The sequence below is a fragment of the Acomys russatus genome, chromosome 4 (assembly GCF_903995435.1).
Source record: "Acomys russatus chromosome 4, mAcoRus1.1, whole genome shotgun sequence".
In the NCBI taxonomy this organism is placed as follows: Eukaryota; Metazoa; Chordata; class Mammalia; order Rodentia; family Muridae; genus Acomys; species Acomys russatus.
Genome location: NC_067140.1, coordinates 68,512,389 through 68,539,442, shown reverse-complemented (window position 1 = coordinate 68,539,442; position 27,054 = coordinate 68,512,389). Strand labels below are relative to the sequence as shown.

The 27,054-nt window shown below is 46.2% G+C and overlaps 1 protein-coding gene across 1 annotated transcript in view; it reads right to left on the bottom strand.

Moving 5' to 3' along the window:
- The window catches only part of Shld1 (shieldin complex subunit 1), a 53,737-nt gene extending 27,845 nt beyond the window's left edge, over window positions 1-25,892 (bottom strand). Inside the window, exon 1 of the mRNA XM_051144686.1 lies at window positions 25,711-25,892. Coding sequence (XP_051000643.1) covers window positions 25,711-25,891 — 181 coding nt within the window. The 5' untranslated portion in view covers window position 25,892. The remainder of the gene's footprint in view (window positions 1-25,710) is intronic.
- Window positions 25,893-27,054: the final 1,162 nt, after the last annotated feature.

The following is a 27,054-nucleotide window of genomic DNA, read 5'->3' as shown; positions in this document are numbered from 1 at the left end:
TCTTAACCCAGGCTGCCTTTGAGGCCAGCCAGCATGCCTATTAACATCAGAAAGAACTTCCCCAGCAAGCACTTCCTCCCCTTAAGGAGAATGGCCGGAAGGGAAAACCCTCCCTAGTCAGACCCACCATGGGCTGCCAAATGTGCCAGCTCAGCCAAGGTTGTAATGAGGAATCTAGTAATGGGCTCTTGGAAGCATTGCCAGGGGCCTTTGCCTCTGAGTGGGCGGGATTTAATAGTGCTGACTGTGCTGATGAACTGAACTAACATAGCCCTCTCCCAGGATGGCCTCACGCTGTGTTCCAGGCACAATAGACAAGACTGGAAGGAATGGTCCATTTCTGCATTGTTCACTCACTATCAAAGGCATGTTGCCATGGCTACCTGAACACTTAGGTTTTTATGTGCAGGAGGGCAGCTGGCAGGTAACACTTGTCAGTCAGTGATGACCCACACAATTCACTTTAACAAGAGCCAAGAAAAACAGGTGCAAACTGATAATTTGTTTTAAAGGATCACACACTCTTCAAGTGCAAGAGGAGGAGAGAATCAATGTGGTACTTTCCAAGAGAATGATTTAGTCAAGCAACCCCATGATCTGCAAGGAAAGCTAAGGTTCCCAGTGACACAAGAATCAAATCACTGCAGATATGAAAAAAGTACATTGGCCATCGGAATTTTTAGGATCCCAAAATAAACCAGAGAACGCAAACCGCCATGCCTATAGTTGAAAACTGGGCATTTGGGGACCAGGACAGAGGTTTGGCAGCTAAAAGTGGTTCCTGCTCAACTGTGAAGGCTGCCGTTCAGATCCCAGCACCATGTGGCAGCTTCCAGAAAACCAGACATTTTGTGGTCAAATTGTTCCAGAAAGTCCCACTTTGAAACACAACCTTGGCCAGGGTCGTGGCTCACACTTTAATCCGAGCATACAAGCAGCAGAGACAGGCTGATCTCTGTGATTTCTGGACTAGCCTGATCTATACAGTGAGTTCCAGGCCAGCCAAGCTACATGGCAAAATCCTGCCTAAAGAAAGAAAGAAAATAAAAAGAGACCTCATCTTCTGATGACAGGGTGGACATCCAGAATGCTTGCTTTTCAGCCTGCTGCTCCATGCTGATTGTACCTGGCAGTTCTGTCTGGGCGGGGGGCAAGCACGGGGGGCACGGGGGGGGGGGACACCTCTCCTGAAGTCTTTGGTTACGACTGGTGGAGGAAACAGGAGAGGGTTACATCTTGCTATCCGCAACAGGCATTAGTTCTGAGATAGTTTGACTAGTCACAATGCACCATGTGTCCTTTAACAAAGACCTAGACAGCATTTCCAGCCAAGGGTGGCCCTGTGTCTTCACTTCTGGAATGCGATCAGAAATGACATGTGTTCCGGAAATTTTTCTTCTCTACTTAAAAGGGGTGGGTGGGGGATGGAGTGTGCTAGAGGGATGGCTCAGTGGTTAGGTGCACTGCTGTTCTTCAGAGGGCCAGAGATCTGGTCCCAGCGCCCACACTGGGCAGTTTACAACTTCTTGTAACTCCAGTTATCTAAGTTCAGCTGTCAGAAGAGGGAGCTGACAACTCTTCTGGCCTCTGTGGACACTTTCATATACATGGCATTTATTGTCTTAGTTGCTGTTCTATTATCGTAAAGAGACAACATGACCAAGGCAACTTATAGAAGAAAGCATCTAATTAGGGGCTTGTTTACAGTTTCAGAGGATGAGTCCATGATCATCATGGCAGGGAGCACGGTGATAGGCTGGGAATCACAGCAGGGAGCACAGTGATAGGCTGGCAATTACAGCCGGGAGCACAGTGATAGGCTAGCAATCACGCCAGGGAGCACAGTGACAAGCTGGCAATCACAGCAGGGAGCACGTTGATAGGCTAGCAATTGCGACAGGGAGCACAGTGACAGGCTGGCAATCACAGCAGGGATCACGGTGATAGGCTAGCAATCACAGCAGGGAGCACAGTGACAGGCTGGCAATCACAGCAGGGAGCACAGTGACAGGCTGGCAATCACAGCAGGGATCACGGTGATAGGCTAGCAGTCACAGCAGGGAGCAGTAGCTGAGAGCTCACAGCTGGTCAGCAGCAGAGTCACCATGAGACTGGACCTGCCTGACATAGGCTTTTGAAACCTCAAAATCCACCGCTAGTGACACTCCTCCTCCAACAAGGCCACATCTCCTAAACCTTTCCAACAGTTCCACTATTAGGGACCAAGCATCCAAACATACGGGCCTATGGGGGTCATTCTCATTCAAACCACATAGATATCAAGGAAAATAAAATATGCCATCTAAACAAGCCTGCAATTGACTGCTCAGAATTCTAACAGGCTGGAGAGGCAATTCAGTTGGTACTGGCTTGCCTTGCAGTCATGAGGACCTGATTATAAACCCCAAAACTCATTCAAAGATGCTGGCATGAATACACACTTGTAATCCCAGAGCTCATTGGCCGACCAATCTAGCCTACAGAGTGAGCTCCAGGCCAATGAGAGACCCTGTCTCAAAGGGCTTGGACAGTATTTCCAAGGACTTTACTCAAGGTTGTCCACTGTGTCCACACACAAGTACACACATGTGTATATATACCCACTCATATACATGAATACATACATTCAATTTTTAAAAATCTATTGATGTCTCTGGACACACATCCTAGAACAAGACAAACTGGGAGAACAGTAAAAAGAAATGGTTGCTAGAAGCTGAAAGTGCGGGAAAGGCCAGCAGGTAGAGGAGAGGTTCCGGTGCTAAAGCTACCCTGGGGGCCTGGCTGTGATCTGATGTGAATCCTCCTGAGGACCCTCTGGTCTGAATGTCTGGTCCTTTGCCAGTAGCAAGTGCTGTTCCAGATGGTTGTGGCCACTGAGGGGAGTGAGACTTCGTTAGAAGGAGCAGTTCCTAGGGGAGTCACTAGCCTCTGGAGATTATTACCCTTGCGTTCCGGCTGGCCTCTCCCTGCCATTCTCTGGGAACAGCCTTAACCACTGTGTCCTTCTTCCTATAAGAATCTAATCAAGCTCATAGGTCCAAGCAAGCATGGACAGAAGCCACAACAAGCCCTTTTTTTCCCTTAAAGATGTGAGTTTTTTTAATTATTCTTTTTCTTTTTTTTTTTTTTCATATACATTTATCTTATTACAAGAAACTACATACAGCAAGAACAGCCACGAAACAATCAGGAATTATAAAAATGTTACGTTTATAATGTTTGGTTGTTTGAATTTGGTGACCTTGAAAAAACATCTTTGCTAGCTTTCCTTCTTCTTTTAAATTCTTTTTGATGCCTATTTGGTCACAGTAATGAGGAAGTTAACCAACATAACAACACAGCAGGCGATATAAATAACTTTACACCTGTCCAAGCCCATAGGCTGTGCCACACCTGGTGAACCCACCCATGACCCATGCATTTTGCTGACTGTAATAAGCATGTCACTGTGGTGGAGAGAACTGTGCATGTGCTAGGGAGCACATAAGAGCTGTGCGTGTGCTAGGGAGCATGTGAGAACTGTGCGTGTGCTAGGGAGCATGTGAGAACTGTGCGTGTGCTAGGGAGCATGTGAGAACTGTGCGTGTGCTAGGGAGCATGTGAGAACTGTGCGTGTGCTAGGGAGCATGTGAGAACTGTGCGTGTGCTAGGTAGGGAGCATGTGAGAACTGTGCGTGTGCTAGGGAGCATGTGAGAACTGTGCGTGTGCTAGGGAGCATGTGAGAACTGTGCGTGTGCTAGGTAGGGAGCATGTGAGAACTATGCGTGTACTAGGGAGCATGTGAGAACTGTGCGTGTGCTAGGAAGCATGTGAGAACTATGCGTGTGTGCTAGGGAGCATGTGAGAACTGTGCGTGTGCTAGGTAGGGAGCATGTGAGAACTGTGCGTGTGCTAGGGAGCATGTGAGAACTGTGCGTGTGCTAGGTAGGGAGCATGTGAGAACTATGTGTGTGCTAGGGAGCATGTGAGAACTGTGCGTGTGCTAGGGAGCATGTGAGAACTGTGCGTGTGCTAGGGAGCACGTGAGAACTGTGCATGTGCTAGGGAGCATGTGAGAACTGTGCGTGTGCTAGGGAGCATGTGAGAACTGTGCGTGTGCTAGGGAGCATGTGAGAATTGTGCGTGTGCTAGGTAGGGAGCATGTGAGAACTGTGCGTGTGCTAGGTAGGGAGCATGTGAGAACTGTGCGTGTGCTAGGGAGCATGTGAGAACTGTGCTTGTGCTAGGGAACATGTGAGAACTGTGCGTGTGCTAGGTAGGGAGCATGTGAGAACTGTGTGTGTGCTAGGGAGCATGTGCGAACTGTGCATATGCTAGGGAGCATGTGAGAACTGTGCGTGTGCTAGGGAGCATGTGAGAACTGTGCGTGTGCTAGGTAGGGAGCATGTGAGAACTGTGTGTGTGCTAGGGAGCATGTGCGAACTGTGCATGTGCTAGGGAGCATGTGAGAACTGTGTGTGTGCTAGGGAGCATGTGAGAACTGTGCGTGTGCTAGGGAGCGTGTGTATGGGAAATCCCAGAACTTAAAATGCTCTAAAAATGAAGTGCTTTTATTTTTATTTTTATATTGATTAAATAAATATAACAGACTAATAATAGTCTTGTAAACGCTGCTAGGCCATTAGAAAAGTTCATCATTGATTCCTTTATTTTAAACACACCTTCCAGCCAGGCGGTGGTGGAACACGCCTTTAATTCCAGCACTCCAGAGGCAGAGGGAGGAGGGAGGATCTCTGTGCATTTGAGGCCGGCCTGGGCTACACAGAGAAACCCTGTGTCCAAAAAAAAAAAAAAAAAAATCAATTAATTACAGGCCTTTCCACGGCAGGAATGTTCTCTGTGAGTCACCCAGTGTGGAAGTCACTCTTGAAGCACCTGAAATATGGCCACTGTGACTAAGGGCATGGATTTTAGATTTAAATGGCCTTATATAACTGGTGGTACCATATTGGAGGCACTGCCCCAGAATCTCATGGTTCTCTGGCTCAGAATGGAAACTGGATGACCCAAATTCTATTTCTGAGACCCAGAATACAGAATATCACCTACACTTCGAATCTAAAATTTAGGGAAGAGGCAACACTTGGTACTTCAGCATCTTCTGGCCCAAAGGGTAAATCTCCAGTGAACTCCGTGGAAATATGCCTACTCACATGTGACTAGAAATATTCCTGTGCAGACTGATAACGGGTGAAATAAAATAATTATGCTCATGGCTACTTAGGTATGTACACATTTCTTTAAATGCTGCCCAATACCTTTACTGTTCACTGGCAACATGGCATGTGAAGACTCCTGACATGGAAAGACATGGAAGGACAGAAGTCACTGTAACTCCCAGTGTGTGGCATGGCACGCAGTGGCAATACTGTGCTGATGACAACTGTAGTACAGAATGCTCACTATCTTATCAGATGAGATATTTTCAAAGGAAAAGTTTAAAAAGCTAAAAAATATTCATACATCGTTAAAGTGAATCAATAGCTTTTCTATTTTTGAAAACATGGAACGTGTCTGTTCCGCTGTAATTTGAGTATATGTGTTGCCAAAGCAAACACTATCTTTTTTGTTGTTGTTGTTGTTGTTTTGTTTTTTTGAGACAGGGTTTCTCTGTGTAGCCTTGGCTGTCCTGGACTAGCTTTGTAGATCAGGCCAGCCTCCAAACTCACAGCGATCCGCCTGCCTCTGCCTCCCGAGTGCTGGGATTAAAGGCGTATGCTACCACCGCCTGGCATTTTGAAACTTTTTGAGAGGCCAGTGAAATAGCTAAGCACGTTGAGGAACCTGCAGCCAGCCTGATGACCCGAGATCAATCCTTGAAATCCACATGGTGAAAGGAGGGAAGCACCTTCCCCAAGTTGTCTTCAGACCACTACACACACACACACACACACACACACACACACACACACACATCATTATGTATGATAATTTGAAAAAATAAGAGTGCAGGATTTTCTCAAGAAGTCAAAATACGGTAACATATAAATGTGAAAGCTCAGGGCTGGAGAGATGGCTCAGCAGTTAAGAGCACCGGCTGCTCTTCCAGAGGACGTGCATTTCCAAACCCATACCGGGTGGCTTACAGTTAACTATAACTTCAGTCACAGGGGCTCCAGCGCCCTCTTCTGGCCTCCTGTGGGCACCAGGTACGCACTTGGTGCACAGATGTACATGTAGCCAACATATTCATATACATAAAGTAAAAATACATCTTAAAAAGAAGGAGGAGGAAGAAGGCAAGGAGAAGAAGGATTCCAAGGCAGCCAGGGATTACGACTCAAAAAAGCAACAAAACAAAAACAATCATAAACCTGATAAATCATAAACCAATAGGGGCTAAGGAGGGGATAGAGGTGTGGTGCTGCTGACGAGGAGGCAAGAAAAAGGACCGTGTAGACAAGAGCAGAGGCCACCCACCGTGCTGGCTGGCAGCAGATGGGTAAGGTTGGGGGGGCGGCGCGGGGAGAAAGTTGTTTCATTAAACTGACAACAACCAGTCTCAGATTGGACAGGAGGGGGCGCCAGAGCCCAGCCTGAAACCTGGGTCAGGTCATAGCAATTGAGCAGCTATGAGGAAGAAAAAGAGGCCGCATCTTTTGGATATTAGACCTTTGTCAGATGAAGGGTTGGTGAAGATCTTCTCCCAGTCTGTAGGCTGTCGCTTTGTTCTCTTGACAGTGTCACCTGCCTTACAGAAGCTTCTCAGCCTCATGAGGTCCCATTTATTAATTGTTGACGTTAAGGCCTGGGCTGTTGGTGTTCTGTTCAGGAAGTTGTCTCCTGTGCCTATGTGTTCCAGACTCTTCCCCACTTTCTCCTCTAACTGGATTAATGTCTCTGTTTTTAGGTTGAGGTCTTTAATCCACTTGGACTTGAGTTTTGTGCATGGTGACAAATAGGGGTCTAATTGCATTTTTCTACATGTAGACATCAGTCACAGACATAGCGGAGGGGAATAGGGGGGGAAGCGGGAGGGAGGGAGGAATGGGAGGATACAAGGGATGGGCTAACAACTGAGATGTAATATGAATAAATTAATAATAAAACAAGGAAAAAAATAAAATATCATCTCAAAAAAAAAAAAAAAAAAAAAGAGGCCGCATCCACAGAGATCAGTAGCACTGGGGTCAGGCACCTTCATTTGCATGCCACTGGCTTGCCAGGCTGCAGGGCTCTGAATATGGAACTATAGCTTTCCTGTTTGAATTGTCTGAAAATGGAGTGGCACAATGCCAGAGCTCTGGTCCTGTTCCACTTAAAACTTCAAAATAAAAGTAAAGTCTTCCCAGTCCCTGAGCCCCACTCTCAGCCGTCTGACCTCTGACCTTTGAGATTGGCTTCAGAGACAGGAAAACCAAAGCTCTGCATAATAAAAAAAAAAAAAAAACAGCTCCAGTAACTGAAGAACCAGCCAATGACTCAGCTAAGGGTAGTGTTGCCTGACCAATAGGCTGTGGTAGCCAGCTCCCAAGATAGCAGCCAGCAATCCCCATGCCTGCTGTTGCTGTTCATGCCCTGGGGATTTCTTTTCCAAGATGCACTGTCACTGTTGGTCTCTATGGCTTACACAATATGGCAGAAGTGATGGCCAGATTTACTATTCATTTTCTGTCTCTCTGTCTCTCTGCCTCTCTGTCTCTCTCTGTCTCTCTGTCTCTGTGTGTGTGTGTGTGTGTGTGTGTGTGTGTGTGTGTGTGTGTGTATGTGTGTGATATTTTGAGGACACTAATGCCCTAGAAAAGGGTCCCTGGAGAAAAACCAAAGACTTGAACTAAAAGACACACACTGGCCTCTCATCTGTGCAGGCTCTCCATCTCCATCCAGGTTTCAGCTTTACCACAGGCCAGAGGCACATGGCTAAGCGAAACCCTCCTAGGATTTTAACAGACAAAACTGGGAAATGACCAACACGTGTCACTTTCTTTGGTTTGGTTTGGGATAAATAATTTCTTATTACTCCCCACAGGTAACCAGATTCCCTATGTTTCCACATTGAGAGCACTACAAAAATCATTACCGAACTGTAACTTACAGGCTAAATGACAATGTCAGTCATGGATTTCCGTGCAGGTTTTAAAACCTCATAATTAGTATGTATACAGTGGCTAGAACCATAATTAATTTTCTCAGATAATGAAACTAAGCTGGTGAGAGATTTTTTTCAAAGGACCACAAAATAACTATTGCAACATCGCCCAGTGCCTCAGCAGTACACCAGGCTGGCTTTTCCCTTCCTGGCTCTTTGTCTAAATTACCCCCGGAGATGAAAACATCACTAGACTAAAGGTGACTGGAGTAAAAGTTTCTGTCATGAGAAGGTAGAACCATCAGACCAAAGGTAAAAGAAGTAAAAGCTTGTACTGTGAGATGGTATGGCCAGCAGGTCACTGTCACATAAAATTCCACACACTTTATTTTATAAACTTGCCATGTTTTTCATTTTGATTTTATAATGTTTTCAAGTAAAAATATTTTAATAAACTTGAGTTTAAAATATTTTTGATATATGGTTGCACTATGTAGACCCAGCTGGCCTTGAACTTATAGAGACCCACAAGCCTCTACCTCCCAAGTACTAGGATTAAAGGCGTGTGCCACCACACGCAGCCGAAATTCTGATTTTTTTTTTTTAAAGTCAACACAGCACCTGTGCAAACACTTTACAAAAAGAGCATTACTAGCTCTGGCGACACAAACACTCAAAAGCCCTCATCTCATACCAATGCCTTTCATGGTTTTTCAAGCATAAACACAAAGGTTTAAACAGTGCTTGTAGTTCCTGAGGCATCTGAAGTTAAAAAAAGGATTCACTGGATGCTACCATACTCCATGAAGGCAAAGTTTATGGATTGGTCCCTCCCCTCTCTAATACTATCTATAAACTGGTCCCTCCCCATCGCTAATACTGTCTATGAACTGGTCCCCCCCCCCCATCTCTAATACTGTCTGTGAACTGGTCCATCCCCATCTCTAATACAGTCTGTGAACTGGTCCCCTCCCCATCTCTAATACAGTCTGTGAACTGGTCCCCTCCCCATCTCTAATACAGTCTGTGAACTGGTCCATCCCCATCTCTAATACGGTCTGTGAACTGGTCCCCCCCCCCCCCCCCGCATACCTATACATCCTCTATACAGTCTTGACTGGTCCCCCCCATCTCTAATACAGTCTGTGAACTGGTCCCCTCCCCATCTCTAATACAGTCTGTGAACTGGTCCCCCCGTCTCTAATACAGTCTGTGAACTGGTCCTCCCCATCTCTAATACTGTCTATGAACTGGTCCTCCCCATCTCTAATACTGTCTATGAACTGGTCCCCCCACCATCTCTAATACAGTCTGTGAACTGGTCCTCCCCATCTCTAATACTTTCTATGAACTGGTCCTCCCCATCTCTAATACTGTCTATGAACTGGTTCCCCCCACCATCTCTAATATTACTTACGAATTGACCACCCTCCCCACCTCTATTACTGCTTTTCTTTTCTTCATAACATATCTGATGCACATCTCTTTCTGTGGGAAAGAATAAGCCTTGTCACAGGTGGGAGCGGTCTTGGCGGGCTTTACCCTTGGGGCACCCCATGAATACCTTGTGACAGACTGAGTGGAGCCATCCTGGGTCTGGAATTCAGAAAGCAGACCTGGGAACCCCACCTGGACTATTGTCTTTCTAATGGACCCTCACCAAGAGAAGGAGACCGTCCTTCCAACATGACTCAGGCAGCTGGGGAAGAGAGAATAACGAAGTCGGCTACAGAGAGAGCGTGCAGAGCAGCGGACCAGCTGGACCAGCACACAGGCCAGAGAGACACCTAAGGACCCGTCCCATGGAACGGCTACCGGAAGGTTCACTCTTTTGTCCCTTTAACCTTTTTCCTTCTTGTATAAGCTAGTTGGGTTGTATAATAAAGTTTAATTGCTAAACAACAGAGTCAACATCTTTCATTGTCTGTCTCCCTCTTCCATGTAGATTCTGAAATGCTCCTGGGATGCTCCTTGCTTCTTTTTCTGTCCATTGTCTCCCCAGTGTTATGCACAAGGTCTGGAGCATCACAGATGCCCAGTAGGTCTTAATACCCAGTACATGCAGTATCTCAGTATGCTAGCTCCCTCAGAATCCCTCCAGGGGCTGGACTACAGGCAGGTGCTTGGCAGCCACCACCAAGTGAAAAAACAGGGACTACAGAAGGCTGATCTTTATTTTGGGGTTCTTCAATTTAGATATGCAAATATCAATTCTTCCTGAAATAGTGATAGCTTTGAAGGAAGAGTGATATTTTAAAGTTCTTTCTTTAGAAAATAAATAACACTGCAGCAGTCTACGTAGACCTTGTTAATAAGGCAGAAGAGGTTACATGTGCACTGTCTCACTTAATCCTCACAGCAACTATGGAAGTACCACAAATTCTCATTCTATAGAGAAGAAAAGTATGGGTGAGAGTCATTTGTCATGGGTCACAGGCAAAGAGATGCAAAGGAATTTAATGCAAGTCTTCAGCTCCCAAGACACACTTACATTTGTTTGTTATTCTGTTCATGGTGAGATATCAGCTCAGCATCAGTACCCTCAGTGTCAGTGTATCATCAGCTCAGCATCAGTAACCTCAGTGTCAGTGTATCATCAGCTCAACATCAGTACCCTCAATGACAGTATATCAGCTCAGCATCAGTACTCTCAGTATCAGTGTATCAGCTCAGCATCAGTACCCTCAGTGACAGTATATCAGCTCAGCATCAGTACCCTCACTATCAGTGTATCAGCTCAGCATCAGTACTCTCAGTATCAGTGTATCAGCTCAGCATCAGTACTCTCAGTGACAGTGTATCAGCTCAGCATCAGTACTCTCAGTATCAGTGTATCAGCTCAGCATCAGTACCCTCAGTGACAGTATATCAGCTCAGCATCAGTACCCTCAGTGACAGTATATCAGCTCAGCATCAGTACTCTCAGTATCAGTATATCAGCTCAGCATCAGTACTCTCAGTAACAGTATATCAGCTCAGCATCAGTACTCTCAATATCAGTGTATCAGCTCAGCATCAGTACCCTCAGTATCAGTGTATGAGCTCAGCATCAGTACTCTCAATATCAGTGTATCAGCTCAGCATCAGTACTCTCAGTATCAGTGTATCAGCTCAGCATCAGTACTCTCAGTATCAGTGTATCAGCTCAGCATCAGTACTCTCAGTATCAGTGTATCAGCTCAGCATCAGTACTCTCAGTATCAGTGTATGAGCTCAGCATCAGTACTCTCAGTATTAGTGTACCAGCTCAGCATCAGTACTCTCAGTATCAGAGAAGACTGTTAGCAGGAAGAATTGACAGTTGCTAAGTTTGTGTCTAGTTTGTGACAAGAAGCCTTTTTAAAGTGTTCTAGCTCATTTTTGTCAACTCAACACTTGCCAGGTCAGCTAGGAAGAAAGAAATTCGTTAAGAAAATGCCTTCTTAGACTGAAGTATAGGTAACCTGGTGGGACATTTTCTTGATTAATGATCGATGTGGGGTTTCTTGTTTAATGATGGATGCGAGAGGGTCTTGACCACTATGTGCACAGCTACCCCTTGGCAAGTAGTCATGGAAGGTACCGGAAAGCACGCTGAGCAAACCATGAGCAGCAAGCCAGTAGGCAGCATTCCCTCATGGCTCTGCTCCAGTTCCTGCCTTGAGTTCCTGCCTTGACTCCCCTCAGAGCTGCAGTGTGACCTGAGAGTGGTAATAAACCCAGGAGATGAAATACACTCTTTCCTCTGCAGGCTGGGTTTAGTCACGGTGTTTATCACACAACAGACACTAACTAGGACAGAGAACATTTCTGTGTGGTGAGAACAGGCCTCCACCCTCAGATTGCTGACCTGTGACCTGCTGAGATTACAGGAAGAAGATGCTCTGAGAGCTAAGGGGAACTATGAAGACCTCTGTCCCAAAACTGTCACAGAGACCATGGCCTGGGGCATTTCTCTAAGCTGTGAACTCTGTGTCTTTACTTAAAGATTATCCCTTATACCTACCTCCCTTCCTGCTTTGTGTGTGGATCAGAGCTCAGTATTTATTTAAAGTGTATGCCCAAATGAATTGATGCTGATGATTACTGCTGAAGTGACAATGGCAGCGGCACGTGATCTTATTATCACTTTAAGTCATTGGAACAGTTTGGAGTTGGATGCTAGATTCAAAGTGTTAGACGATCTTAACTACCAGGACATCTGCAGGGCTAGCCAACGATTTGATGACGCTGGAGAGATGACATGGGCCTAGTAGTACAGGCTCTCCAAAAGCGCAAGGGGGAGAGAACACCTGTACGAGCCTTCTGCCTGCCTCTGTCCCACCCCAGCACACATTTGCAGTGGCTGCAGTGCAATCATTTAAGACTCACAGAGCCACTGCAGATGATGCAGACGATGCAGACAGCTGCCCTTACTCACATGCACACGTAAAATAATTACATAGCTCCTCAGTGAGGTGAATATATATCTGCTAATTGCCACCTAGCCCAACGCCAGTATGTCTACCACAGCATCTGATCCCTTAGTTAATTAATCATCTTCTAGGGTAGCCTCTGGCTGAAAAGTACATTTTTGACAAAAGCTCAGTACAAAGATAGACAAAAACAAAACAAAATGTGCCAGAGTGACAGTGAGACCTCGGTGCCTGGCACCGATGTGAACAGCAGTCACTCTTTGTTTGGTGGAAAAGCTGAACACTGAAGAACCTCTACCTACCAGATGCCAGTAGGGCACTCAAGGTTGTAACAACCAAAACTACCGAGTCCCAACTGTGCCTGCTGGGAGGTGCGACTGCCCCTAGTCATCAACACACCTCAGGAGGTGGACGAGGTGGATGCAGTTGTCGTGAAATGTAAGGTCATGGGGAAAACTGTCCCCTGGCAGCTGTGGAGGGCAAGCTGCTCTTAGCTGGTCCTGGTGGTAGAGTGGAATGCAGTCAGGAGCGAGCTGGACTGTGGTGTTGGAGGCCACCGCGATCTTTCGACAGCTATACCTACCTGATGCTGCTACTCACTTATCTAACTATAGAACTGTGATATAAAGGAAAATAGGCAACTTAGCTATGAGCTCAGGGTAAGTTTAACTCTAAGGATTTCCTTAATGACACCACATAGACGGATGCCCCCAAGAGTCACTCTAAACAGTGGTTCTTGACCTTCCTAAGGCTGCAACCCTTTAACACAGCTCCTCATGTTGTGGTGACCCCCAACCATAAAGTTATTTTCATTGCTACTTCATAACTGTAATTTCATAATGAAAATATCTGATATACAGGATATCTGACACGTGACCCCCCCCCCCAAAGGGGTCGAAACCCACTGGTTGAGAATTGCTGCTCTAAACTGAGGCTCATATTCATGTCACGGAACTGCGTAGGTTTCCTACCTTGGTACAAACATGTACGGCCGTATCCTTTCTACTTAGTTCCCTAGTAATTTTTAAAAGCTGTCATTTTGATCACTTATAAATACAATTTGCAAAGAAAAGGCCGCCCCCAACTTCTCACCGCCTCTTATGAGAAGTTACTTTCGTATCTCCACCTCTGCAAGTGCCACTGAGTGTGCCTCAGCTGTGTCACTGTACCACAGCAACTCAAAAACAAACAGGAAATGCTACCCTTAAGTTCTTGGGGGGGGGTGTTAATTTGATGTTCTAAAATTTTTACCAGGATTAGCTCCTAACAAAACATACACACATGTGAGATATGTGTTCATGTGGGGGGTATCACATGTGCATGTGGGTACATGTACACATGTGTATGCATGTGAAGGCCAGAGACCAACACCAAATGCCTTCTTCCACTGTTCCCAGCCTACTTTATTTTATGTTTATGTGTATGTGTTTACGTCGAGGGGCATGAGGCTGTGTGTACAGGTGCCCGTGAGGCCAGAAGGGACATCCTATCTGGAGCTGGAGTTCCAGGTTCTAACTCTGACATGGGGATCCTGAGAACTGACTCCAGTTCTCTGGAGGAGCAGCAAGTGTTCTTAACTGCTAAGCCGTCTCTCCTGCCCCCATACCTTCTGTTTTGAGACAAAGTCTCTAACCAAATGCATCATTTCCGCTAAGCTGGCTGGCTAATGAGCCCCAGGGATCCACCTGTGACCCCACCCCAGCCCTGGGACAACAAATGTGTTCACCTGCAGCTGGCTTTTACCTGGGTACTGGGGATTCGAACTCAGGTTCTTGCTTTGCACAGCAGGCACATTACTGAGTGAGCCATATCCCTAGTGCCACCCCCACCCTTTTTCTGAGATAACTTCATCTATAGTCTAGGCTGACCTAGAACTCATGGTAACCCTCCTGCCTTTCAAGTGTTTTTACAAAAATAATGTTTATGGCATATTTTTGAGAAGAGCTTTTCTTAGTTATTGGGCTTCATATTGCAATGGAGCTTTTAGGTTTGACTCTATCAATGAAAACATTTATTTAGAAATGCACTGAGTGAGATACATGTATAAGGAGATCCAAGACTGTTAATGACCATGAAAAGCTGGGCAACTAAACATCCATCTGGTAATGTCAGCACATTAGATGAAGCATGAGCAAACCGTTCACTGCGATGCTATGCAGCCATAAACACATGAGCACTCTACATGCACTAATGTGACAAGATGCCCTGACACAGTAAGTGAAAAGAACAGGATACACTGGTATCACGGTAACCCTTGCTTCCCGGTAGCACTCAAACCCAGGACCTCACACATGCTAGGCAAGGGCTCTGCTGCTAGGCCACACCCCCAGAGCCACCTTCATATGCTTGTTAACCCTGATGTGTTGCATTTATCTATTTGCATGAATACATTTACAGGTGCAGGGAAGTAGATGAAAGGACATATAGACATTGCTTTCACAGGCGACCTGTAAGCTCTGTGTGGATCCTAGTTATTTCATACGTTTCACACAAAACTTGCTATGTATATGTAGAACAGCTGGCTTGGAACTTGTACAGTCCCCCTGCAGCCAGTAGTACTGGGAATATAAGCATTGCCAACATATCTGGCCTTATGTTTAATTTTATATTTTGCCGTATTGTCTACTTTTACATCTCTTATTTTCTTCCTCCCCACCCCCCCGCCTCTGTTTATTGAGACAGGGATTCTATGTGTAATGGCTGGCCTCGAACTCACAGAGATCCACCTGACTCTGCCTCCTGAGTGCTGGGATTAAAGGTGTATACCACCATACCTGGCTCTATTTCTATTTCTTAAAAGAAAAAAAAAAGCAAAACTTTATTATTAAAGACTGCTGTGGGAAGGCCAGGCATAGTGGCGCACACCTGTAATCCTGGCACTCGGGAGGCAGCAGCAGGTGATCTCTGTGAGTTTGAGACCAGCCTGGTCTATAGAAGGAGTGCAGGACAGCTAGGGCTATACAGAGATACCCTGTCTTGAAACAAAACAAACACACAAAAAAGCCAAAAACAAACAACAAATAGACAAACTGCTGTGGAGCTAGAGAGATTGCTCAGTGCTCTTGGAGAGGACTAGGTTTGGTTTCCAGCACTCACATAGTGCCTCACAACCATCTGCAACTCCAGCTCTGAAAAATCCAATGCCCTCTAGCCCGGTGTGGTGGCCCATGCCTTTAATCCCAGCATTCATGAGGCAGAGGCAGGTGGATCCCTGTGAGTTTGAGGCCAGCCTGGTTTACAATGCGAGTCCAGGACAGCCCTGTCTCGAGGGGAAAAAAACCCAAAAATAAAGAATCCAATGCCCTCTTCTAACTTATGAAGGTAGCAGGCATGCACATAGTGTATATACATACATGCAGACAAAACATCCATACACATAAATAAAATAAATCTAAAACGCATACACACAAAAAACTGCCAGTCATAGTGGCTCATACCTGTAATCCCAGTACTTGGGGGTGAAGGGACACCTGAAGCAGGAAGAGTACTGTGAAGGTAAGGCCTGAACTGTCGAGTGAGATACCATGTAAACACAAACAGGGCTGTTGAGATAGCTCAGAAGGTGAGTAAAGCCTGAGGACCTGTGTTTGATCCCGGGGACCCACATGCTGGAAAGAGAGAATAGATCCCTATAGGTCGTCTCTGACCTCCACGTACACATTTCACCTCACACATAGACACAAATAAGTAAATAAATGTATTTTAAAAGCAAACAAAATAAAAACCTAACTTGGGCTGGGGACAAAGCTAAGTGGCACAATGCTTGCCTATCATACGTAAGACCTTGGATTTGACTTCAAGCACACACACACACAACAACAACAACCAAATCCGACTAACTTTGTCACAAATGCCATAACTATCATGCATGCACCCAAGTAAAGGCCTCTCTCCCAAATCTAGCAGCAGTGATTCTGGAATAGAAAGACCTTAGATATAGTCCCTTACAGCTTGTTGTCTGAACCCAGTTCTACTTTTTTCAAGACAAGGTTTCTCTGTGTAGCCTTGGCTGTCTTAGACTCCTTTTGTAGACCAGGCTAACCTCGAACTCACAGCAATTCATCAGCCTCTGCCTCCCTCCCGAGTGCTGGGATTAAAGACCTGCACCACCACACCTGGTGTCACTTCTACCTTTTAAGAAGTATAAATTCTTTCTTCTTTCTTCTTTCTCTCTCCTTCCTTCCATGCACAAATTCCCCCCCCCCCCCGCCGCCTCCTTTTCTTTTCTATTGTTTTTGTGGTGCTGAGAATCCAAGCCAGGAACTACACACACACCAGGTGAGCACTGTGTTGCACCCCCATCAGCTGTGGAAGCATGCAGCAGGAGGCTTGAGCTACAGTCCCCTAAGGGAACTCTTAGGGGACCTTTCTAGCACTATTAAAATAATCCCTGGAACCAGGACTTAGATAATCAGGAGCACCCTACAGAAAGAGCATAAAGAACTGGGGTGCACGGCAATTCCAGAAGCCGGGAATGCATATTCCACTTCCAAACTTAATTTTGTTGCTGTTGTTTTCCAGACAGGGTGTCACTATGTAGGTTTGCCTGTCCTGAACCAACTTTAATTGAAAGCAAAGTGACATCACTGTGCCAACTTCAAGTCGTAATTCAACAGGACAAACATGGCCAAGAGTTGCCCAGAGCCCAATACGGGAGGGCACACAAGGCCAAGTCCAGGAAGAGGCTCCAGCTGAAAATCGTGAGTCCTGTGCTGGCACAAGGCCATCAGCCAACTAGTTATCTGGACAATGTGATCATGAAGGAAACAACAATTCAAGAAGAAAAGGGTAAAGGTTTACAGATCAGGCATATACTATTAAGTACAAAAACCAAGTCTTTAAAAACACATGTCAGCTGGGCGTGGTGGCACACATCTTTAATACCAGCACTTGGGAGGCAGAGGCAGGTTGATCTCAGTGAGTTCAAGGCCAGCCTAGGCTACAAAGTAAGTCTAGGACAGCCAGGGCTACACAGAGAAACTCTGTCTTAAAAAACCTTTTTAAAAAGAAAGAGAGCTGGAGAGATGGCTCGGAGGTTAAGAGTACTGGCTGCTCTTCCAAAGTTTCTGAGTTCAATTCCCCACAACCACATGGTGGCTCACAAGCATCTATAATAAGATCTAGTGACCTCTTCTGGTGTACATGCAGGCAAAACACTGTGTACGTATGATAAATAAATAATTCTTTTTTTAAAAAGAAAAACACCAATATATATAAATCTTTCTCTCTCTCTCTCTCTCTCTCTCTCTCTCTCTCTCTCTCTCTCTCTCTCTCTCTCTCTCTCTGTGTGTGTGTGTGTGTGTGTGTGTGTGTGTGAGTGATCTCTGGGACCCACATTTTGCAAAGGGAGAAATGACCCCTGTAAGTTGTCTCTGACCTCCATGTGTGCATCTAACCCCTGAACTCACAACTGTAATTTATGATTCTGTGTCTATTCTAACCTCATAAGGGAGGCATCAGTTTTGACAAACCACCTTCAATTTATGAAGGAATTAAAGTTAGTTTCAAAGAAACCAAACAGTGAGTCTAGGACAGCCAAGACTACACAGAGAAATCCTGTCTTGAAAAAAACAAAACAAAGGGGGAGGAAGTCCCCCTCAGCCACAGTCATAGGGAAGGGGAGTAAGGGGAAAATAGGAGGGAGGGGGGAATGGGAGGATACAAGGGATGGGATAACCATTGAGATGTAATAAGAATAAATTAATAAAATAAAATTTAAAAATTAATAAAAAAAGAAAAAACAAAACAAAAAAACCTCTTAAAATGTTTAATTTTATACCTAGTAGACAGATGTGCCTCAGATGTGCCGGGTCTTGAGTTCAATCTGCATTGTACATTCATGTGCATTCATGTGCATGCATGCATGCATGAGTGTGTTGTACATGCGTGTGTCTGTACGATAGGGGTAGGCTTAATCAGAGCAGAGAATGACAAAAGGTTTAACTCACTTAAACAGCAGAGTCCCCGTCCTGTCCCCTGCCCCCGCCAATCCCCCCCCCCCCCAACAAAAGGCTCAGAAATATGTGCACAGCGGCCACTAGAGAGCAGTAGAGTCTAACACAGTGCCAACTCCAAGGCAGGAATTTAGGTATTACTGTATAAAAACTGGGGAGTAAGGCTGGGCAGGCAGTGGTGGCACATGCCTTAATCTCAGCACTTGGGAGGCAGAGACAGGTGAATCTCTGTGAGTTCGAAGCTAGCCTGGTCTACAAAGCGAGTCCAGGACAGTCAAGGCTACACAGAGAAACCCTGTCTCGGAAACAAAACAAAACTGGGGAGTAATGGTAGCCAATCCACCCCAAACCAGCCTTCTACAGTTGCAGTGGCATTGCTCGTAGATAACTTCAACTTTGCATTCTATACTGTGCTTGACTTAAGTTCTCTAATTATCACTTTCTGAATAATCCTTGTTAAAGCCTCTTGGTGGCTCACCTTTGTAATCCCATCATTGAGATTAGCACTGGGGGGTAGCGACAGGTGGATCTCAGTGAGTTCAAGGCCAACCTGGTTTACATAGTGGTTTCAGGATAGTCAAAGCTACACAGTAAGACCCTGTCTCAAAAACAAAACACAACAACAACAAAAAAAATTAAGAGCAATCTAGGGATAACTTTAAGTTTATACGTTTATGTACTCTTATTAAGAATATTTGTTGAATTAAGAAACAATTCCTGGGGTGGAAGAATGGGTCAGTGGTTAGAGGTCCTTGCAGAGGACCCGTGCCAGGCAGACCACAACCACCTATCACTTCAGATCCAGGGGGAATCTAACACCTCTGGCCTCTGCAGATACCTACACTAATACACACACACACACACACACACACACACACACACACACACACACACACTTAGACAAATACACAGAATTTAAAAATAATGAGAAAAAGAAAGAGAGAATGAGTGAATGAAACAACTTCCTCAGAGCATGCTGGCATAACCCTGTCGTCCCAGCACTTGAGAGGCTGAGGACAGAGGATTTTGAACTCAAGACCAACATAAGCAACACAGTGAGATGCTATCTCAAAGAAACATCCCAGCAGAGCATGCATCTCTAACCCCTGCCCTTAGGAGACAGATCTGTGTGTGTTCAAGGCCAGCTTTTTTTTACATAACAAGCTCCCAGACAGCCAGGAATACACAGTGAGACCTTGTCTCAAAGTAAATAAAATAAGTAAACTCTCTGCTAGGAACACGTATAGATCAGATTCTAATTTCAGTAACGTAACACATCTTTAAAGCTGTTCCATTTCCTACCATGCTCTCTCTGTTTTGATATTTTGTTTATGTATTAATTATTTATTTGTGGAGTTGACTCTCTCCTTCCACCGTGTGGGCTCTGAACCACTGAACCATCTCTCCACGCCCTCTTTCTTTCACATCTTAACAAGTGTCATTTATTCGGTTGGCAGCCTCACCTGAGGACCTACTACACACCAGGTGGCTGCCCTTAGAATGTGCTCACAGGCCTGTCAAGCACAGGGAACCCAGACGTGAATACAAAAGCATTCGCCCCTAAAGGCCATGCTCCAGGAAGCCGCATCCCGAGCACGTCGGCAGCAGCTTTTGAAAGCTCCAGGGAGGAAACCGGCTTGCACAGCTCAGTGGTGACATGGGTCTAAAATACAAAGGCCTGGGCTCCACCCTGGGCACCAAAGGACCACTTTGAAGGGCAAGGAGCCAAGAGACAGTCCTAAAGGTCGGTGAGAAACGTCTTCTGGGTAAATAAGGGCACCTGCCATCCATCCTAGCCAACAACTAAAATCCAAATATCTGACTGTTTCTTTCCTGGTTTTGGCCTAAAGCGGTGGCTCCTGCCAATGTGACAGTGAACTGGAAATTGATGTCTTTTCTTCGGCAGCTGGTCTGCAGGTAGTTGACGAATGCTCCTTCCACAGTTCAGGTAGTGGTGTGTGTGTGTGTGTGTGTGTGTGTGTGTGTCCCTGTGCATACGTGTATATGTATGTGTGTGTACATGTCTATCTATGTGTCTGTGTCTGTGGGTAACTGTGTGTGTACATGAGTACGTGTGTGTGTGTGTGTGTGTTTGTGGGTATCTGTGTGGTTCTTTGTGTGTGTGTGTCGGTGTGCATACATGTGTATGTATGTGTCTATAGATAGTTGTGTATGTGTCTGTATGTCTGTGTATATATATGTGTGTCTGTGGGTATCTGTGTGTGTGCCTGTGTATGTATATATGTATGTGTGTGTGTGTGTCTCTATGTGTACATGTACAAATATGTGTGTGTCTAGGTGTATCTGTGTGTGTGTCAGCGTGTGTTTGTGTGTTTAACTGTGTGTGTACATGTGCATGGCTGTGTGTATGTACATGTATATGTATGTGTGTGTCTATGTGTCTGTGTGTGTGTGCATGTGCATGGCTGTGTGTACGTACATGTGTGTGTGTGTGTCTGTGTGTGTATCTCAAGTGAGCCGGGAGGCATGGTTGGCCCCTGAGAAGTGCTGGAATTGGAAGGCAGTCAGCAGAAAGGAGCTGAGAAGGAATAGCTGGAAGAGTCCTCAAGGCCAGCCCTTCACAGCCCTTTCTCAGACTTCATGTTTGCATTTCTTTAAAGTCCTTCCTTTGAAGGACTGACCCAGGTGAGTCTCAGCTTTCTAGAACTCTGTAGACCAAATCTCAATACCAGCCTCTCCAAGGCTCTGTTCCTGCGGAGGTAACACAGAGGTCAGAACAGTATTTACTTCTTTGGGGGTGGCTCTAAGACTCAAAAGGAATAACATACCGTGGGCGCATGGTGATAGAGCGCTGGCCTAGCACACTGGAAGTCCTGGGTTTGCTGTCCAGCAGCAGCAGCAACAACAGAAGCACACATGCGCACACACGAACACACACACACACACACACACACAATCTGCTGAATACATCAGTCAAGTCTTTCCCCTGCACTGTAGGAAGACACAGCTGAACAAGACCTGACTGTAAGCTCACTTGCAGGAGCCTGTGAGGAAAGCTGTGAGTCAGCAGAAAGCTACTCTGCCCACTGGCTCTGTAGTTAGCGCCCTACAGGCCTGCCTGTGTCAGGGGCCCAGCCTGTGTCATTTCAGCTCCACTGACATTTCCTCTTTAGACTGTTAGTCCTCACAGGTGGCACTGAAGTTCAGTGTGAAGAACAAATGAGGACATCACTGATGACATCACAGATGGCAGCAGCATCCTGCCATCGTTTCAAGAACGAGGCCCTCGAACCATCACCCACTGCGCCATCTCCTCAGCCCCAAATCCAGAAGTTTACAAGTATTATGTAACTTTCAGTTTGAAGTCCTAACTGTAAGAGCTTATAATTGTTTCATCATGGGAACAGAGTTTTATAGAATCACAAAGATACAATGTGAATTATAAACAGGATAAAGCATATTTACTTATTCTCAAATATTAAATTATCTGGATACCTTTGAAGACTGGGATGTTAACAGAGTAAAAAAAAAAAAAAAAAAAAAAAACCCACCAAGGGACATTAAAGTACTGTTAAAGTTTATAGCCACCTGCCAACAGGGCCTTTAATCATCAAAGCATTATTGTCCTGAACACTCAAGTCTGCATTCCAGTTCCCAGCTCTGTTCTCGGACAAAAGCTCCCGTCTGAGGAAAGCGCCAAGATTTCTTCCACCCATACTGCCACACCTAAACAACTGCAGAGGAACCTCTGTTCCATGTTAGAATGCACGGTGGGGGCGTGCAGGACAAAGCTTCTGTGGGCCCTGGGCAGATACACTACAGGACCTACCTGGTTAGCCACAACAGAACCCAGAGGAACATGCCCTAAGGAGCTTGTGAGATATTTATCGGAGACCGTACATCACTTAATACAGCTCCTGGATCCTGCATGTCTATGCTCGCCTCTCTTTAGTGTGATAGGAACTTAGAGTCCGGAGTCTGTTGCTGAGTCTGAAGTTGCGGGTAATGGATGAATCCTATTTAACAATGCTGGGAGTGAATTACAGTCGATCAAGGAGGGAGGCAGTCCAAGGAGGGAATCGGGCAGCTAAGGCAGTAGTAAGAACTGGCTCAGCCTAGCTCAGGAGTCCAGGCTTACATAATGAGTATTCCCAGGGGTCTGTGTTCAGCTGCTGTGCACCTGAACAGCCTTGCGCTGCTGCTCTATCTGTTGCTTTGAACAAATGACCCAGCTCCCAGATTACAGGCCGAAGAGCTTGGTGGGGGGTGGGTGGGGGACTGCTGGAGAAGAGGAAGCACAATCCCAGAGAGAGCCACACTCTAGGATGGAAATGTGCCCTGGGAAGACCTTCTTGGCAGCAGTGAATCTTCTGCCTTATCTACCAGGACAGGCGTGGGGAGGAGTCTCATGACCCTATGCCTGTGTGAGGCAACGGTTGTTTATTTCAAACAGGACTTGCTGAGAAGTGGCTGCCTGGTAACCTCAGGACAGACACCAGGCTTTAAGGCAAATGAAAGCTCAGCCTATCCTGCCTTTGTATACCAGACTGAAATGACAAAAACTCTTAAGGTATTCCTGGGATTTTTTTTTAGGACCCATTAGTTTCTTGGAAAGTGCTTTAAAGACTCATACCTCTCTCCCCTAACTGACACCTCCAGAGCATGGACAGCAGTATGCAATTAGACACATGCAGTGAGGGTCAGAAGTGCCCATCAGTTTGGCTCTTAAACGTGATTCTGGGCACCTGCGTTACAGTGGGCTACATCGCATGGGTAGACGAGGTGGTGGCCATGTGCCTGGGGAAGAGAGTGGTCAAGGGATGAAGGAGTAGAAAGGGCTAGATCTTGGCTCTGTAGGTCCCTGTAGCGGGTCAGTTTGGAAAGGCCACAGCTTGGAGTCGCTGTGCCCAGTGGTCCATCTTCCCCTGTGGGCAGGCTCCGTACACCTGGAGCTCTGAGGAAATGTAAGATTTGATTGACGTACATGGCATAGAAGGTGACTTCTTCCTCCTCCACCATGAGTGAAGACCCCGATGCGCCACTGGTAGTCTACCAGCTCAGGACAGAGCAGCAGACTCATATGATAGAAGATCCTGGTCCAGGATCAGGAATGCGCACCCGGCCTAACTTCATTTGTGCACCATCACAATCCCACTATCCTCCAGCTTTGCTGCTCCCTGGGATTTGGCAAAACAGAGAAAAGGGTAGAAGGAAACTGAGACTACAACTCCAGGGGGAACCCCGCCTCCAGCCATGGAAATCCATGACACTTCACACCTCTAATATGGCTGATGGTGAGTTTTCATGAAATGAACTCCCGTCAAAGGAAAGCGCAGTTTTCCTGGGACTACACACACCCCCACCCAAACTGTGGTCTTACGCATAGATGGTTTTGGTGGTAAGTCTAGGAAAACTCTATATAAGGAGGCTTTGTTTACAATTCAAAATGCTAATAGCTTTACTTTTCAAATGGCTGCTCAAAGATGCACAGCGCCAGTCATCTAGGTTTGAAAGCAGAAGCTTCATCATTGACCAAGGCCATGACTGCTCAGCAGGCTGTGAAACAGGAAGTAGGGGAGAGGTGCCAGTCCCATTCCAAGATGGTCCTGTGAAGTTCCAGGCTAGCCCGTGCTGTGAAGTTCCAGGCTAGCCCGTGCTATCACTGAGACCTTCTCTCAAATGAACAAGCAAACAAAACAGAACAGAAACCCTGAAGCCAGTCTTCTCTGGCCTACCACTATCCTGGGTGTTAGAACAGTGACCCTGCCTTGGATAAGCTACCTATGCTCTGCCTGTCACATGTCTGGGCTTCGGGGACTGCCTGCTGGCTTATTTGTTGCAGTTATATGCCACTGCCTGGAGGCCACCTCACGCCATGACGGAGTACTTCACTCTTTGCCAACTCATGCCTAGAGTTCAACTAGACATGCTGACAAAAGGTTAATTAGATGGAATTCTGATATTATCTTTCTTATCTTCCTGCTGTTGGGACTGAATTTGGGGCCTTGAGCATGCCAGGCAAGCTGAGCCCTCAGCCCATGACTGGATTTTCATAGTCAGCTCCTGGCTCCTAGCTAGCTGAATAGCTAGGGAGGCCAAGTGCCACATTCACTCCCAGAGCTCCATGCCGAGGCCCCCGACACACTGTGCCAGCTCAGAGCACAGCAGAGCCATCCCAAATGACTGTCCAGTTGGAAGACTCCTCAGAAGATGAATTTCCTAACAATACAGAGCAGGAAATACACAAACGTCCAATGTCCAGTTGGATTAGGAACTGGAGGTGTTAAGAATCTGGACTAGTACAGCAGTTGTGGGGTTACCCCTGGAGATCAAAGCAAAGGCAAGCCTGGATCTGAGCAGACATGGGGTCCAAAACTTTCAGAACCAGATAAAACTGTTATCAGAAATCTGCTGAAGTGCTGGGTGTGGTGGCACATACCTTTAATCCCAGCATTTGGGAGGCAGAGGCAGGCCGCTGGATCGATGTGAGTTCAAGGCTAGCCTGATCTACAAAGTGAGTCCAGGACAGCCAAGGCTACACAGAGAAACCCTGTCTTAAAAAATGAAAAAAAGAAAAAAAAGGAAGAAAGGAGTCTGCTGAAGTGCCAAAGGGAGATGGTCCGTAGCTAGAGCTACCTACAGACATGCAATGGGAGGAGGGAAAAATGGACTCAACATATAAATAAAAAAACAACACCATCAAAACCAGGCCCTTGCATGGAAACTACAGGTGGCTAGGCATAGTAGCATGTGCCTGTAATGTCAGCACTGAGGAGAATGAGGTGGACCTCGTACCACAGTGCACAGTGCCCACACTGCTATTTTCTGCAAACAAAGCACAAGCCAGACGTGGTGGTAAACGCCTATAACCCAGCACTCAGGAGACAGAGGCGGGCGGATCTCTGTGAGTTCAAAGACAGCCTGGTGTATAAAGTGAGTCCAGAACAGCCAAGGCTACACAAAGAACCACAAAAAACAAAAAACCAAAGTACAGGTCCACTCTCCTTGTCAAATTAAGTGTTCTCCTGCCTCTGGACAGAGATCAGAAAAAGGCCCTGGGAGGGGTAACAATGGCCTGCCTCCCTTCCTGGACCCGTTTGTCTAGACATGCTGTGTTTGGGTCACCCCAAACTCTGAGCTATGTGAGGGGAAGGAGCTGGGCGTTCACCTCTGCACCCCCAGTTCCTGCACACCATCCTGTTACTCAGGGCGCCTTCTTTGAAGCCCTCCTTCCCAGCTTTGCTGTGTAAAGTGTTTTTCTACTTAAGGTAAAAATTTATTCCTTTTAGGGGAGAAACAGGACTACCACGTGCCTGTGTCTCTGCCGGTTGTTGTTTTCTTATAGTTGATTTAAATTATGCTTGTTACCTGAGCCAGCAGTTGAGGAAGAAGGGAAAGAGTGTGATTCCGGAGAACTTGGCCACTGGCTGTTGGCTGCCTGGCTGGCTCTCTGGGGTGCTTCATAACTTCTGGGGTCACACACTGTCGGGAGATCCAAGGTAAAGCTTTCCCCTGACTGGCCGCTGCATGCAGATTCCTGGGATTCCATAGCCCTGCAAGGGAAAGTAAAATAGCTTCAAACCCAGGCTCTGTGCAGCCCGAGCTGCCTGGAACGCGGCCTGAGGAGTCCAGAAGAGAGGCCCCTCTCTCCCCCTAAGTCATGGCTTTTCTTCTCTTCTCCTTTGGCCCAGTATTTGGGTACCAAGTTCCCCTAATTGTGAGAGAGATACTCTGTTGCCTGAGAAAAATCAGTCCTAATTTCAGCTAGGAGCCAGGCAAGATGACAGACATCTGTCATTCCAATATATAAGGGGTTGACACAGGATTCCAAGTTTGAGGGCAGCCTGGGCTAAACAGCAAGACTATCTCAAAACAAACAAACAAACAAACAAACAATAACAACAACAGTAACACATAAATATAACTTCAGCTAGAAAAAGAGGCAGTATGTTAGAAAACCAGGAAGTGCAATACAGCCCTCTTCTCCCGTGAGGTATTACGTGCACAGGGTTAGAACTCGACAGTAACAAAAATAGCTGGGGTTTAGTTTTTAGGTTTTGGGGGGCACTTCTAGGATTTTGGTTGTTGTTATCTTTTATTCTTTATCATTTATTTATTTATTTATTTTTGGCAAAACCTCACACTGTAGGCCAGCAGTAGTCCACACTATGTAGCCAGGATGGCCTGCAAACAGTCCTCCTGCCTCAGCGTCCCCAGTGCAGGGACGACAGGTCTGAACTACAACACCTGCTGTCTAGGATACAGTAGAGGCGAACAAGTTTCAGATAATGGAAGTACTCGATCTGGATCTTATAAAATGAAATGCTGAACACATCTGAACTGTACCAACAAGCTGGGAGCCGGGCTGCACACCAGGTTATTAACTGGTTACTCATCTGTTGGTGAGAATCAGGTGACCTGAATTCCCTCTGTGGCCTGTGACAGACACTAGGGACAGAGGTAGATGTTCCCCTTGGGCCCTTCCCTCCTGGAGCTCATAGTCTGGGGAGATCCAAACCCAAACCTGCTGCGTCAACCCCGAATTTAGACAAGGAAGACCAGAAGGGAGTGGTGGGGGGTGGTGGGGAGGATGGGGGCGCTCTGGGAAGAAGTTACCCCCACCCCAGGAATGCTGGGAAGGCAAGGCCAGGGCCAAAGAAAAACAATTCAAAAGGAGGGAGCAATGAGAAGGCAGTGCAGTGACATGTATGA